Raw genomic sequence first — 16,334 nt, forward strand, 5'->3', positions numbered from 1 at the left:
TTAAAGAAGGTACTGTTATTATCCCCATCTTACAGATGATGAAACTAAGGCACAGAGAACTTAAGTAACTTGCCCACGTTGGCATGGCCATAAGTAGAAAAGTGAGGATTGAAATCCTTTATTTACCTGTCTCTAGTACTACCTTGTTCTTTTAGGCAACAGAGACATTTAAAATATTTTGCTATAGTGGTACTTTTGTTGATACTTTGGCAGTGATGATAGACTCCTTCCTAGCATTATTATACATTATTGTCATATGAGTTGTTAGAAAACATATGTAGATTTTGTTAAGTCTGTCATGTTTGAATGTAAAGGTCTCCAGTGTTATTCTAGCTCACAAGACATCCAACTCCATTTGACCAGTACGTTATGCTTAGAAACTCTAAAACCTGATTTTTTTTTTTTTTTTCCCTCGGTACGCTGGCCTCTCACTGTTGGGCCTCTCCCGTTGCGGAGCACAGGCTCTGGATGCCCAGGCTCAGTGGCCATGGCTCACGGGCCCAGCTGCTCTGCGGCATGTGGGATCTTCCCGGACCGGGGCACGAACCCACGTCCCCTTCATCGGCAGGCTGACTCTCAACCACTGCGCCACCAAGGAAGCTCTAAAGCCTGACTGATTTTATGTTCAGATCCTCACAGCATTCTGTCCTAACAATTAGATGTCTTCAGTCCTTCTCACTACCCTCTTCACCTTTCACACCAGTTAGTAAAACATTTCAGCCTGCATAGTACATTGGATAGTGAATACTTCATTATAATGCTACGTGGTTTCTTCTGTTTTAGCACTGACACTGGGCAGTGTATATAAACAGTGTGCTTTGTTATGTTGATTTTCATATAATGTAATCAAAATATTTCTTCCAAGCTTTGCATAAGACTTGCAAATTATGAGTCCTGGGAATTTTCTTTTTTAAACTTCTGAGTATTGTTACCTAATTATGTTAAATTATACCTTTTAGAGATTAGTACCCTAAAATTAATAATTACTACCGTTTATCAGGTATTTACTATGTGCCAGGCAATATGCTAAGTAGTTTATGTAAGGGTTTTTGTGAAGATGAAATTAAATAATTTATGAGGTGTTGTTTCTATTCTACAAATAAGGGACTGAAATTTAAGGAGGTTAAGTAATTCCCAGGGTCACACAGAAGAGCCAGGATTTGTATTCTAAGTCTGCCTGATAGCAGAGTCTGTGTTTCTAAAACCACTATGGTATAATACTATAAAATTATTTTGTAAAGTTTTTGTTAAAACCGAAAACTAATTAGGAATACTACATACTGGGCTTTAGTATAGTATACTGGCAACATTTGGACTTATATTAGCTGATTGAGATGTGATCTAGTATAGATTTTTTTTAAAATTATTTTTTAATATTATTTTCATATTTTCCATTATGGTTTATCATAGGTTATTAATATAGTTCCCTGTGATATACATTAGGACCTTGTTATTTATCTATTTTATACGTAGTAGTTTGTATCTGCTAATCCTAAACTCCTAATTTATAGCCAGCCTGCCCCCTGGCTGCCCTTTTGGTAACCATAAGTTTGTTTTCTATGTCTATGAGTCTATTTCTGTTTTGTAAATATGTTCATTTGTATCATATTTTGGATTCCACATATAAGTGATATCATATAGTATTTCTTTCTCTTTCTGACTTCACTTAGTATGATAATCTGTTTTTAATTAACAATTATTGTCAGTTAACAATATCTCATGCATGATTCCTTGGCTACCCTTGGAAACAGTTGAAGAACTCAGGCCATATCTCACACTAATGAAATCAGAATCTCTTGGGCATGGTACCAGGCATCAGTAGTTTTTAAAGCTTTCCAGGTGATTTCAATATGCAGACTAGATTGAGAGTCACTGCTTTGGTGGTAGAATGATAGGGCTTTTCATTTATATATTTTATGTATTTTGAAATTCTGTTATAATGAGCATTTATTACCTAAGTGATTTTTTTTAAACTGTAGATTTCAAGACATCAGAAAATTCTTGTTACTGGTTTTCAAAAGTTCTAGTAATTTATTCATAAATAAGGATTGTTTTATTTTCCCTTGTTGTCATTGCATCATTGCATTAGATACTAGTGTATTTTACAATTATATTTCAGATCTACAAGTTACATGTGCCTTTAGAGAGACCTTCATTTCTTTAAAAGAATACCAGTACTAGAACTTTAAAGTTATTAAAGATATTTTTTCTGTTTTAAATATCTTAATTATAAATTACCGAACCAGCCAACTTTCCTTTTTCATAATGCAACTTTTTTTTTTTCCTCCTCTAGGAGCTCCAGCGGGCTAAGCAAGAAGTCCTCTCTTTGCGAAGAGAGAATTCTACACTTGATGCTGAGTGCCATGAAAAAGAAAAGCATATTAATCATCTACAAACAAAAGTGGCTGTTTTAGAACAGGAAATCAAGGATAAGGATCAGCTTGTTTTAAGAACAAAAGAAGCATTTGATACAATCCAGGAACAAAAGGTCTATTTTAAAATTTTCTAAACAAATTGATGGTTTATAAATGATCACGTTTATAAATGATGCTTTTCCTAAATAAACACAGACTTCCTAATTATTCATGTTTTTAAAAATACGTATCAGGTGGCTTTAGAAGAAAATGGTGAGAAAAATCAGGTACAACTAGGAAAACTTGAAGCTACAATAAAATCATTATCAGCTGAACTTCTTAAGGTTTGTTTTTAAAAACTTAATAGAATATTGATATTTCATTGGATTATGTAGAGATGTACATATAAAGCTCTTTTACAGGCAAATGAAATTATCAAAAAGTTGCAAGGGGATCTGAAGACCTTAATGGGTAAATTGAAACTGAAGAATACAGTAACTATTCAGCAAGAGAAACTCTTGGCTGAGAAGGAAGAAAAATTACAAAAGGAACAAAAAGAATTACAAGATGTTGTACAGTCTCTCCGAATTAAAGAGCAAGAGGTAGTTAATATTTTATATTTTTGCGTGTGTGACTATTTGCAAAGCATAATGAATTTCCTCATGTATTTTTAAAACTTCTACTTCGTTATATCAGAGAATAGTTTTGGCTTTTTTTCCCCAAAAGAACATGACTATAATCAATAGAATTTAATAACTTATTTCAGTTTGAAAAGTTAGTTATCATGACTCAGATACCTTGAGTGTTCATACGTATATATGTGTATGTATATGTGTGTATATATGTAATTATATATTTATTTCACTGCTGAGCTAATTCCTTTCTTATTTAATAGTAATTAATAGCTGTTAATTATTTAATGAATAGTAATACATTTCTTCAGTCTTTATTTTAGTCTTTATTATGCTTACTATAAGGATTAACATATTTCAGGTATGCAAATTACAAGAACAATTAGAAGCTACAGTTCAAAAACTTGAAGAAAGCAAACAGCTTCTAAAAAATAATGAGAAGTGTAAGTATTTTACCTTTTTATGTAAATGAGGTTTGTAGCTTTATTCTTAACCTGAAATTTTTATTTGAATTCATAAGACTAGGTAAATCAAGGTACTGCTATATACAAATAATCTGCTTTAAATGTACCATCTTAATGTCTTTGCTGTAGTAAATTATATCAACTGTCCTGTAAAACAGTTACCATCATTATTAAAAAAAACCCTGTTACATGTGTCAGTAACCCAAAATTAAGTGTTGAAAATATTAACTATAATTTACTATTTAAATTCTTTACTACTACTTGTTATAATTGCTGTGTTTACCTACTGGTAATAGTATGAACTATTTGAAACAAAAATATGAGATTAGGCCTTTAACATTTTCTCAGTTTCTGATATTGATTATGAGAAATAAGAGTTTGAATTTTAAATAAACTGGAAGGTATCATTCTGGAAATGAAAGCCTTTAAAGAAGAGATCCTTGACTAGCAGAAATATGTGCTTCTGATAGTAAAAGAATAAGGAGTCCTATGTGGCAGTTGCTAAAATAAGAATATTTAATGACAAAAATTTAGGTGAACCTATGTTATTCTCCTGTGATATAAGGTAGTTTTAAAAACTTAAAATTAAAAAAAGTCAGTATAATTTTTAAATATTTAAAATTATTAGAAAAATAAAAATATTCAAAATTCTTTACCTTGTTACTTGTTCTTTTATTTAAGTAATCACATGGTTAAATAAAGAATTAAATGAAAATCAGCTAGTGAGAAAGCAAGATGTATTGGGACCTTCAACCACTCCACCCGTACATTCTAGTAGCAACACCATCAGAAGTGGAATTTCTCCTAACTCTAATGTGGTAAGATTTAAATTAAGATGTTGTGAGTCGTCTTAGTAATTTTCTAAAACAAACATATTTCCAGATTGTTAGGTGCTGGTACCTAATATGACTAGAGTCCTACAATTTTTAGCACTGAAGTAGAGTTTAAGTTCCATTTGGAAGTGGGACATAAAGGTACACTTATTCTTAACAAAGAGGCTATATTTTAAGGGTACACTTCTTTGTAAGATTTTAATGGATATTGAAATCACTCAGTATTAACTAATGCCAAATGTGCTGAAAAACTGTTAACACACGCACAAAGTATTTAGGAGGCCTCAGTAAGGGAGAGCAAGGTATGGGCTCAAGTTTGACACTGTAGTGGAGGAGCCTAATCTGAATTCACTGTAGTGGAGGAGCCTAATCTGAATTCTATTAGAAGAAAAAGAGAAAAAGAAAAACCCTATTACCAGGCTTGTCAGCTCTAGATTCTGGAAGAAACTTGTTAGAGTTTTTTAGCTCCGAGTACCTGGATCTGGCTTGGTAATATCAGCTAGGTCTAGGGATTGCTGGGAACTGACCTTGCACTCAGAGCGAGGTTTTGGGGTTCTCCTGCTGAACATAAACAATTTCACAGAGTATCAGCATCAGGCAAGGCCACTCTCTGTGATGGATCAAGACAAAAACAAGACCACTTCATAATCATGTCTGAAAACAGACGAGAATATGACATTGCCAAACCACAAAAATGGGCAAGTATCCTATTCTGGCTAAAGTGAGTGACTGCTGCTCATTACTAATTATAGCTTCAGCCTTTATACATTCATCCTGCCTTATTAGATAAGATTTATTCAGATACCCAGTCATATAGTTATCCCCGTTTCTTGATAGCATCCAGTCCACAGCAAAGTCCTGTGTTCTTAAACTGTTCCTTAACTCACCTAACACATGACTAAGTCCAATAAATAACTCCCTTTTAACACTGTCTTACTGAGACACCTCTCTTACTAGGTTCCACGTGGTGTTCAGCCTTCCTTGTTGCAAAGAGTGTGTACACCTCTAGATATGTTTCTGGTGGTCTTTGACTGGAGGGCATTGGCAGAGGATTTAAAATGCAAATCCATAATAGAATTTTTAATCTACTCTAGTAAATGAGATAGTACTTAATGTTGAAAGGGAAAGGATTTGTGCTAATTTGGGAAAAGGTGCAGAGTGAAGTGCCTGGTACTGAATTACAAACTTGAAAAAACTTGACAGGCTTAACCTCAATGACTGATGATAAATAGCTGTGTAAAAGGTATTTTTGTCATACAGCCACTTTTGTACATGAGTGCTTATTAAGATTTGTGTTGTAATTGTCCTCTTGTAAAAACAAACTTTTCATGATGTTCGTTAATGGTGGTGTCACTATATTGAAAATTAGTGACAGAGCAAATTATTTCTAAGAACACAAATACTGTTTTTACTCAATCTGGCAGAAAATTATTTTTATTTATCCCTTATTGGCCTTTTGATCTATGACTACCCCTCAACCCCCTTTTCAGTAATTTGAGGCCTCGAGGGAACCAAGATGGTTCAGAGGTCTTTGTTTTACTTCAGTTCAAAGGCAGGTCCAGTGGTTTTGTTTTGTCTAAGCTTGCAAAGCCACTCTGAAAAGCCCTCTGGGCCAAAGGTATTCCAGCCTCATGATATGTTATATAATGAAGCAGAGTTTTGTAGTGTCATTATAAACAAAATCGGCTTCTAGGATAGTGTCCTTAACTGTTAGTTATTATAAACAGATGCTAATGCCTCCTGGATCACCAAATACCATTTAGAACTAATTTCTTATCCTTAACCTTTTTTATGCTTTTATTTTTAGGTTGATAGTAGACTGACTTACCCAACTTGTGGGATTGGTTATCCTGTCTCCTCTGCATTTGCATTCCAGAATACCTTTCCTCATCCTATAGCTGCCAAAAATACCATCCACCCAGTTTCAGGACCAAAGGTAGCCAATTCTAATACCTTTTTTAAAAAAAAAAAAGCAATTTAAATTTTAATTTAAAAAATTAATTTATTCTTTGATCAGTTGCTAAGTGTATTAGGTGATGTATTAGATGAATATATTTCTGAATATCTAGTGTATATGCTTACAGGAAATATCTACATTATATGATTTTTTTGAGTTACTATAATTTATAATAACCTAGGTATCAGTATGTTTAAACATTTTTTATTCCTGTTCAGCCTCTCCATTTTTATTCATTCTTCTACTTATATCTTCTATAACTCTCAAACTTATCTAGGATTACTGACTTCATACTGCTGGCATATTAGCTGTGGTGACATTTTGGATCCCATTGTCAGAATTTAAGGGTCTGATGGGCAGGGTTATTACAAATTATAAAATGTAGTTTTGGCAACATTATCTCAAATAGCACATGCTTAGCAGTCCCTCCAAACCTTGATTTATTTGCGAAGGCTTTTCTCTGCTCACTTGAGTTTTTCATCATTGTTACTACTGTCTTAGTTATATACACTGTTTTCACATGTATTATAATTCTATTTTCACTGTAATTTAATCCACCCAGATGAGCCACTGATTCTGTTTTCATTCCTAACTTAAGGTCCAAATTGATTTTTTCCTAAATCATGGGGACAAACATTTTTGAAAAGGATATTTTATAAAATGTAGAATTGAGGACTTTGAAACTGCTGTTATAAACTCTTTCTCAAATTAGTTTTGGGCTGCCCTAAAAATAAGTTTGCTTTGTTGCTTAGGCATGTACTTCTTTTTAACCATAACCTTATTAATTACTATTTGGAGCTATTGAGAATTCTCAGTGAAATGAGAATTAAGCCTGAGTTTTTATGCTTAGAATGTTATTATGTAAAGAGTATTTAGTTGCATTTAATTGGCTTTTCTTATATTGCTTATTGAAAATTAGATATGTGTAATCAAAGGAATACTGTTGTTTTAAAACAAATATCAGTATGCTCAAGTGTGCTTATGTCTTGATAACAGTTTTTTCTTGAGAATTATTATCAAATTCACAATTGCTTTTTTATTTTAAACAGCTTTCCAGGAATATATATAATGTCCAAAATGAGGACAGGAACTACTACAGATAATTGCTTAGTTGGTAGGACTAAATATGGCTTATAATATTACCTTTCTTATAGCTCTTCTGAAATCGGAGGAATCATTTTAACAATCCTGTTCTTAAATACTGACTCAAGACTTTCAGTGTCTCCTATATTATTGATCTCCATCTTCTTTTGATATGCATCCCTAACAACAACAACCAAAAAACCCTAATACTAACAAAACACTTTGAGTTTGAATCTCTGATACATGAATATTTATTTATTTGTGAATTGAATGCATATACAACTCAATTATAATGGTTAAAAACATGGAATCTGTTGTTAGAGTTTAAATCCTGCCTCTGTCAGTATGAAGTTGGGCAAGCCAGTAACAAACAAAAAACAATATCCAACTGTTGTGTTTCAGTTTCTCCATTTGTAAAGTGGAGCAATAATTTTATCTATCTTACTGGATTATTGTGAATATTAAAATGAGCTGCTGCATTTGCTTAGTACATAAGTGCTTCATTAATGTTATCTGTTATTATTAATAGTAAAATGTATTCCAAAATAGAAATTAAAGAATGAGATTAAAAAATGTATATAAATCAAAGTTAAAAGATTTTCTTCTCATACCCCAATGGGCGGTTGTAATCACTGCCTGCTATGGAGACCACTGATCTAGGTAGTCTTGTGCTAGCAGCTATGGCGATTAAAACATGTTCCTTTTAGTTGCGGTAAAAAAAAAATAAAATTATTTAATGACATTGAATCTGTGATATACCTAATTTCTTAAAATGTTACTGTCAAGATTTAGTACATCAAATAGTTGTTTAACTGTGAGGATGTAGAATAACATGAGTTAAATTAAGAAAGAAACAAAATCATGCTGAAGGAAATACATAGGAGTGTTTTAAAAGATTGTGCCATGCTGACAAATAGAAAGATCACTTGATACTTTTAAAGCAAAATAGACAAAATAACTTGTTTCTTCACTTTTATTTTTGAAGACAGTAATCTCTAAGGATTCATCCTTTTGGTATATATTCAATGAATGTCTGCTATGGCTAGACATTGTTCTAGTTGCAAGAGATATAACAATGAACAGGACAAAGTACAGTTTGTGGTAAAGCACATTATGATGGTAAACTGTAGTATCTTTCAGACTAACCTGTTATTAAAGAGGAGATGTTATTTGATGTCAAAGAAAGTACTTGTGACAGAATCTCTTAAAAACTTTAGAATATCTGATTCTGATTCTTTTTGTGTGGCATAAATTCACAAAGTCAAACATGATCAGATTTCATCCTGGAGATTATGCAGTAGGTGAGGGATTTTCTGCAGTAAGAAAGGAACTGAGATCAGATGATTGATTAATTTTTGATAGTGTTTAGCCCACAGTATTTATTCAGAGACAGATTTTTTCTAGAGATAGCATTTCTCAGTTTGATTAACCATCTCATTCCACAGATGGTTCTAAATTAATTTTTATTTCTTTTGTATTAACTATTTAAAAAATAGATAAAAATATATAAGCATGGGAAGCTCCCAAATATTTAAGAGGATGTATTGTCTAAATGTACCTCCTGTGGTCCCTAGTCTCCTCCTCAGAGAAGAAATCTGGGGAGTTTTTTGTGATATATTGGAAACATACTTAAAATATATATAAGGGTATATGTATATGTCTGTATGTTTGTATACATGAGTGTTGGTATAGATAAGCATAAATAGTACATGCCCACTGTTCTATACCTTGCTTTTTTCGTTTAACAGTATTATCATGGTACAGGTCCATTTTCATGTATTAGAATGTAAGTTTTTCCTTGCTTGTTTGTTTTTAATAACTTAGAAGTATTCCAGTATATGGATGTACGATAATTTAATAGTGCTCTGTTAATGGATGATTAAGTTGTTTTCAATCTAGATAGTCATACATGTTTCAGTAGTTATCTTTGTATATACTTCTTTGTGTCTGTGTACAAATAGATTTGTAGGATAAATTCTTTCTTTTTTAATTAATTTTTATTGGAGTATAGTTGCTTTACAACGCTGTGTTAGTTTCTGCTGTGCAGCAAAGTAAATCAGTTGTATGTATACATATATCCACTTGTTTTTTAGATTTCCTTCCCATTTAGGTCACTACAGAGCATTGAGCAGAGTACCCTGTGCTATACAGTAGGTTCTCATTAGTTATCTATTTTAAACATAAGAGTACATATGTGTCAATCGCAATCTCCCAGTTCACCCCACCCCCTCTTCCCCGCTTGGTAACCATAAGTTTGTTCTCTACATCTGTGACTCTTTCTGCTTTGCACATAAGCTCATCTGTACCATTTTTCTAGATTCCACATATAAGGGATATTATACGATATTTGTTTTTCTCTTTCTGACTTACTTCACTCTGTATGACATTCTCTACATCAGTCCATGTCTCTGCAAATGGCACAATTTCGTTTTTATGGCTGACTAATATTCCATTGTATATATGTTCCACATCTTTATCCATTCCTCTGTCAGTGGACATTTAGGTTGCTTCCATGTCCTGGCTATTGTAAATAGTGCTGCAGTGAACATTGAGGTGCATGCATCCTTTTGAATTCTGGTTTTCTCTGGTTATATGCCTAGAAGTGGAATTGCTGGGTCATATGGTAGCTCTATTTTTAGTTTTTTAACGAACCTCCATACTGTTCTCCATAGTGGCTGTACCAATTTACATTCCCACCAACAGTGTTGGAGGGTTCCCTTTTCTCTACACCTTCTCCAGCATTTATTGTTTGTAGATTTTTTGATGGTGGCCATTCTGACCAGTATGAGGTGATAGTAGTTTTGATTTGCATTTCTCTAATAATTAGTGATGTTGAGCATCTTTTCAAGTGTTTGTTGGCCATCTGTATGTCTTTGGAGAAATGTCTGTTTAGGTCTTCTGCCCATTTTTTGATTGGGTTGTTTCTTTTTTTGATATTGAGCTGCATGAGCTGTTCGTGTATTTTGGAAATTAGCCCCTTGTCAGTTGGCTTTGTTTGCAATTATTTTCTCCCATTCTGTGGGTTGTCTTTTCGCTTTGTTTATGGCTTTCTTTACCGTGCAAAAGCTTTTAAGTTTCATTAGGTCCCATTTGTTTATTTTTGCTTTTATTTTCATTACTCTAGGTGGTGGATCAAAAAAGATCTTGCTGTGATTGATGTCAAGGAGTGTTCTACCTATATTTTCCTCTAAGAGTTTTATAGTATCCAGTCTTACATTTAGGTCCTTAATCCATTTTGAGTTTAATTTTGTGTGTGGTGTTAGGGAGTGTTCTAATTTCATTCTTCTACATGTAGCTGTCCAGTTTTCCCAGCACCATTTATTGAAGAGACTCTCTTTTCTCCATTATATATTCTTGCCTCCTTAGTCATAGGTTAGGTGGCCCTAGGTGCATGGGTTTATCTCTGTTCCATGGATCTATATTTCTGTTTTTGGGCCAGTACTATACCTTTTGATGACTGTAGCTTCAGAGTATAGTCTGAAGTCGGGGAGCCTGATTCCTCCAGCTCTGTTCTTCTTTCTCTAGATTGCTGTGGCTGTTTGGGGTCTTTTGTTTTTCCATACAAATTGTAAAAGTTTTTGTTGTAGTTTTGTGAAAAATGCCCTTGGTAATTTGATAGAGATTGCATTGAGTCTGTACGTTGCTGTGGGTGATATAGTCATTTTCACAATATTGATTCTTCCAATCCAAGAATATGTTATATCTCTCCATCTGTTTGTGTCATCTTTGATTTATTTCATCAGTATCTTATAGTTTTCTGAGTATAGGTCTTTGGCTCCTTATAGGTTTATTCCTAGGTGTTTTATTCTTTTTGATGTGATGGTAAATGGGATTGTTTCCTTAATCTCTCTTTCTGATCTTTTGTTGTTAGTGTATAGGAATGCAAGAGATTTCTTTGCATTAATTTTTGTATCCTGCAACTTTATCAAATTCATTGATTAGCTCTAGTAGTTTTCTGGTAGCATCTTTAGGATTTTCTATGTATAGTATCATGTCATCTGCAAACGGTGACAGTTTTACTTCTTGTTTTCCAGTATGGATTCCTTTTATTTCTTTTTCTTCTCTGATTGCTGTGGCTAAAACTTCCAAAACTATGTTGAATAATAGTAGTGAGAGTGGACATCCTTGTCTTATTCCTGATCTTAGAGGAGATGCTTTCAGTTTTTCACCATTGAGAATGATATTTGCTGTGGGTTTGTTGTATATGGCCTTTATTATGTTGAGGTAGGTTCCCTCTAAGCCCGCTTCCTGGGGAGTTTTTATCATAAGTGGGTGTTGAATTTTGTCAGAAGCTTTTTCTGCATCTATTGAGATGATCATATGGTTTTTATTCTTCAATTTGTTAATATGGTGTATCACATTGATTTGTGTATATTGAAGAATCCTTGCATCCCTGGGATAAATCCCACTTGATCATGGTGTATGATCCTTTTAATGTGTTGTTGGATTCAGTTTGCTAGTATTTTGTTGAGGATTTTTGTGTCTATGATCATCAGTGATATTGGCCTGTAATTTTTTGTGTGTGATGTCTTTGGTTTTGGTATCAGGTGATGGTGGCCTCGTAGAATGAGCTTGGGAGTGTTCCTTCCTCCCCAATTTTTTGGAAGAGTTTTAGAAGGGTAGGTGTTAACTCTTCTCTAAATGTTCGATAGAAATCACCTGTGAAGCCATGTGGCCATGGACGTTTGTTTGTTGGAAGATTTTTAATCACAGTTTCAATTTCACTACTTGCGATTGGTCTGTTCATATTTTCTCTTTCTTCCTGTTTCAGACTTAGAAGGTTGTATCTTTCTAAGAATTTGTCCATTTCTTCTAGGTTGTCCATTTTATTGGCGTGTAGTTGCTTGTAGTAATCTCTTATGATCCTTTGTATTTCTGTGGTGTCCATTGCAACTTCTCCCTTTTCATTTCTAATTTCATTGATTTGGATTCTCTCCCTTTTTTTCTTGATGAGTTTGGCTAAAGGTTTATCAGTTCTGTTTATCTTCTCAAAGAACCAGCTTTTAGTTTCATTGATCTTTGCTATTGTTTTCTTTGTCTCTATTTCATTTATTTCTACTCTGATCTTTGTGATTTCTCTCCTTCTACTAACTTTGGGTTTTGTTGGTTCTTCTTTAGTCACTTTAGGTGTAAGGATAGGTTGTTTATTTGAGATTTTTCTTGTTTCTTGAGGTAGGATATATTGCTATAAACTTCCCTCTTAGAACTGCTTTTGCTGTGTCCCATAGGTTTTGGATTGTCATGTTTTCATTGTCATTTGTCTCTAGGTATATTTTTATTTCCTCTTTGATTTCTTCAGTGATCCATTGATTATTTAGTAAAGTATTGTTTAGCCTCCATGTGTTTGTGTTTTTTACACTTTTTTCCCCTATAATTGATATCTAATTTCATAGCATTGTGGTTGGAAAACATGCTTGATATGATTTCAATTTTCTTAAATTTACCGAGGCTTGATTTGTGACCCATGATGTGATCTACCCTGAAGAATGTTCCATGTGCACTTGAGAAGAAAGTGTATTCTGCTGCTTTTGGATGGAATGTCCTATAAATATCCATTAAGTCTATCTGTTGTAATGTGTCATTTAAGGCTTGTGTTTCCTTATTCATTTTCCGTCTGGATGATCTATCTATTGGTGTAAGTGTGGTGTTAAAGTCCCCCACTGTTATTGTGTTACTGTTGATTTCCCCATTTATGGCTGTTAGCATTGGCCTTATGTATTGAGGTGTACCTATGTTGGGTGTGTATGTATTTACTGTAGGACAGATTCTTAAAAGGAACTGGGTCAGAGGCATTTTGCCTATCTAGTGACTGATGTTAATCAGCATTTCCCTGATTATTAAGTGAGGAACATCTTTTTGTGTATCTATGGATTATGTTTACTCTTCTGTATAATTTCTTTTTATTTCTTTTATTCATTTTCTGTTTGGGATGTTTAACCCCTGTAAGATGACATCATAAGTGTTCTTTATATATTCTGAACATTCACTGGTCTGCTATTGGTTTTATATGTTAACTGTTATTTCCTGATTTTGGGATTATCTTTTTACTCTTTTTAAGGTGCCTTTTGAAAAAATTTAAAACTATTATAGTTCATACATGCAATCCTCCCATGCTTAAGTCTACAGTTCAGTAATTTCAGTCAGTTTATAGAGTTGTGAAACCATCATGATGGCCTAGTTTTGAGCATTTACATTTCCCCAAAATGTTCCTTAGTGCTTTTTTGCAGTTAATCCACACTCTTTTTTTTTTTTTTTTTTTTGTGGTATGTGGGCCTCTCACTGTTGTGGCTTCTCCCGCTGCGGAGCACAGGCTTCGGCCGCGCAGGCCCAACAGCCACGGCTCACGGGCCCAGCTGCTCTGCGGCATGTGGGACCCTCCCGGACCGGGGCACGAACCCGTGTCCCCTGCATCAGCAAGCGGACTCCCAACCACTGCGCCACCAGGGAAGCCAATCCACACTCTTGCCCCCAGCCCTAGGCAACTACTGATCTGCTTTCTGTCTCTATAAATTTGCCTTTCTGCATTTCAGGTGAATAGAGTCATACATTATGTCTGCTTTCACTCAGCATGACTTTTTTGTGCTTTCTCCAGGTGGTAGTGTGTATCAGTAGTTCATTCTTTTAATTGCTCAGTAGTATTTCGTTGTATGGGTATACCACAACTTGCTTATCCATACATTCATCAATTGATGAACATTCGGGTTATTTTCAGCTTTTGGATATTACAAATAAAGCTATGAACATTTGGGTACAAGTCTTTGTATTTCTCTGGGGTGAGTACCTAGGAATGGATTGGCTGTCAATATATATTTGATTTTTAAGAACCTACCACACTTTTCCAAAGTGGTTGTGCTGTTTACCACTAGCAGTCTGAGAGTTCAAGTTCTGTATGCTTATCAACACTTGATATGGTCAGTTGTTTAATTTCAGGCATTCTAGTAGATGTGTAGAAGTATCTTGTGATTTTAGCATGCATTTCCCTAAAAGCTAATGAGGTTGAGAGCAGTTTTTTATGTGTGTGTTTGACAGCAGTATATCTGCTTTGGTGAAATATCTATTTGAATCTTTTGCCTGTTTTAAAATTAGATTGTTTCTCTTGAGTTATGAGTTCTTTAAATATTCTGGATACAAGTCCTTTATCAGATAAATGTTTGCAAATATTTCTTCCAGTCTGTGGCTTCTCTTTTATTTTCTCTTTTGAAGAACAAAAAGTTTTTAATTTGATAAGTCCAGTTTATCAAATTTTTTTCTTTAGTTGATCATGCTTTTGGAGTTGTATCTAAGAACTCTGTGCAACCACAGGTGGAAAATAAGATCTGTGATCCATTGTGAGTTACTTTTTATGTGTAGTATGAGTTTTATGTATGGAATGAGGTAAGGGTCTTGGGTTTTTTTGTTTTGTTTTGGCATGTGGATATCCAGTTCTCTCAGTAACAGTTGTTAAAGACTGTTGATTTAGGCAAATCATTTGACCATAAATGTAAGAATTTCTGGACTCTTAATTCTGTTTCATTGATTGTCTGTTCTTGTGCCAATACCACACTGTCATGATTACTGTGACTTAATAATATTAAGTTTTGAAATTGAGTAGTATAAATCCACCAACTCTCTTCTTTTTCAAACTTGTTTTATTATTTTAGATACTTAATATGTCCATATAAATGTTTGGATTCAGCTTGTCAACTTCTACAAAATAGCCTGCTTGAATTTTGATAGGATATATAGAATTTATAGATCAATTTTGGAATAAATGTCATTTTGACAACATTTTATTTTTAAATCCATGAATGTTAATATGCCTCTCCATTTATTTAAGTATCCTTTAATTTCTCTCATCAGTGTTTTACAGTTTTCAATGTCAAATTCTGCATTTCTTTTATTAAGTTTATTCCTAAGTATTTTACTCATTTGATGCTATTGTGAATGTAATTGTTTTATTAATTACTTTCTCAGAATATTCATTGATGCTGTATACAAATGTAATTGCTTTTTGTATATTGACCTTGTATCCTGAAAACTTGCTCTACTCATTTGTTAAAGTCATTACTAGTGGCTTTTTAATGCATTGATATGATTGTGTGATTTTTCTCTCATCAGTTAACAGATGTATTATGTTGATTTTCAAATATTGTATAAGCCTTGCATTCTTGGGATAAACTTCACTGATCTAAATGTTAGTCAAATTCAGTTGGTGGATTTTGTTCAGTTCTTCTATATCCTTGTTGACATTGTATTAGTTAACTGAGAGGAGTATCTCCAGTATTGGATATCTCCAATTATTATTATGGGTGTTTCCATTTCTATCAGTTTTCCATTTAATTCTATCATTTTTTGCCTCACGTATTTTGAAGCTCTTTTGTTTGGTGCATACACCTTTATAATTGTTATGTCCTCCTGGTTGCTTGACCCTCTGATCATTACGTAATTTCCTCTTTCATCTTTGGTAATTTTTCATGCTCTGAAGTCTACTTTGTTCGATATGAATATAGCTACTCAGGTTTTCTTTCGAGTGGTGTTTCCATGGAGTATCTTTTTCCAACCTTTTTCTTTAAACTTGTGTATATCCTATTTAAAATGGTTTTCAGGTAAAGGGCATATTTAGTTTGTTCCCTCTATTTTTCATTCCTTTGTTTCCCCTTTCTTGAATTCATTTTTGGATTATTTGCACATTTTAAAAATATTCCTTTTTAGTTCTTCTGGTGTGTTTTTTATTATATCTCTTTGTACACTTTTTTTTTTAGTGGTTGCTCCAGGCATCATAATAAACATAGTTAGCTTTTCACAGTATGTATAGAATTAATATTTTACCACTTCAAGTGGAATATAAATACCTTACTACTGTGTATAGTCCCTTTACCTTTACCCCTTTGTTTTGGTATGTCATATGTATTATAGCTATACATTGGAAACTATCAGACAGTGCTGTAATTTTTACTATTAACCAATATACATATGTATAAAACACTTGAGTGGAGAAGCATGGTCCATTATATTTATCCCTGTTTACCATT

At 33.5% G+C, this 16,334-nt stretch overlaps 1 protein-coding gene across 1 annotated transcript in view; it reads left to right on the forward strand.

Annotated features, from left to right (window-relative positions):
- The window catches only part of SASS6 (SAS-6 centriolar assembly protein), a 53,124-nt gene that overhangs the window by 26,658 nt on the left and 10,132 nt on the right, over nt 1–16,334 (forward strand). Inside the window, exons 9-14 of the mRNA XM_022584234.2 lie at nt 2,294–2,488; nt 2,609–2,698; nt 2,777–2,956; nt 3,348–3,429; nt 4,132–4,268; nt 6,091–6,219. Coding sequence (XP_022439942.2) covers nt 2,294–2,488; nt 2,609–2,698; nt 2,777–2,956; nt 3,348–3,429; nt 4,132–4,268; nt 6,091–6,219 — 813 coding nt within the window. The remainder of the gene's footprint in view (nt 1–2,293; nt 2,489–2,608; nt 2,699–2,776; nt 2,957–3,347; nt 3,430–4,131; nt 4,269–6,090; nt 6,220–16,334) is intronic.

This window comes from Delphinapterus leucas, chromosome 1 (assembly GCF_059928025.1).
Source record: "Delphinapterus leucas isolate spDelLeu-1000000601 "Yukka" chromosome 1, BTC_Dleu_Yukka2, whole genome shotgun sequence".
Lineage (NCBI taxonomy): Eukaryota > Metazoa > Chordata > Mammalia > Artiodactyla > Monodontidae > Delphinapterus > Delphinapterus leucas.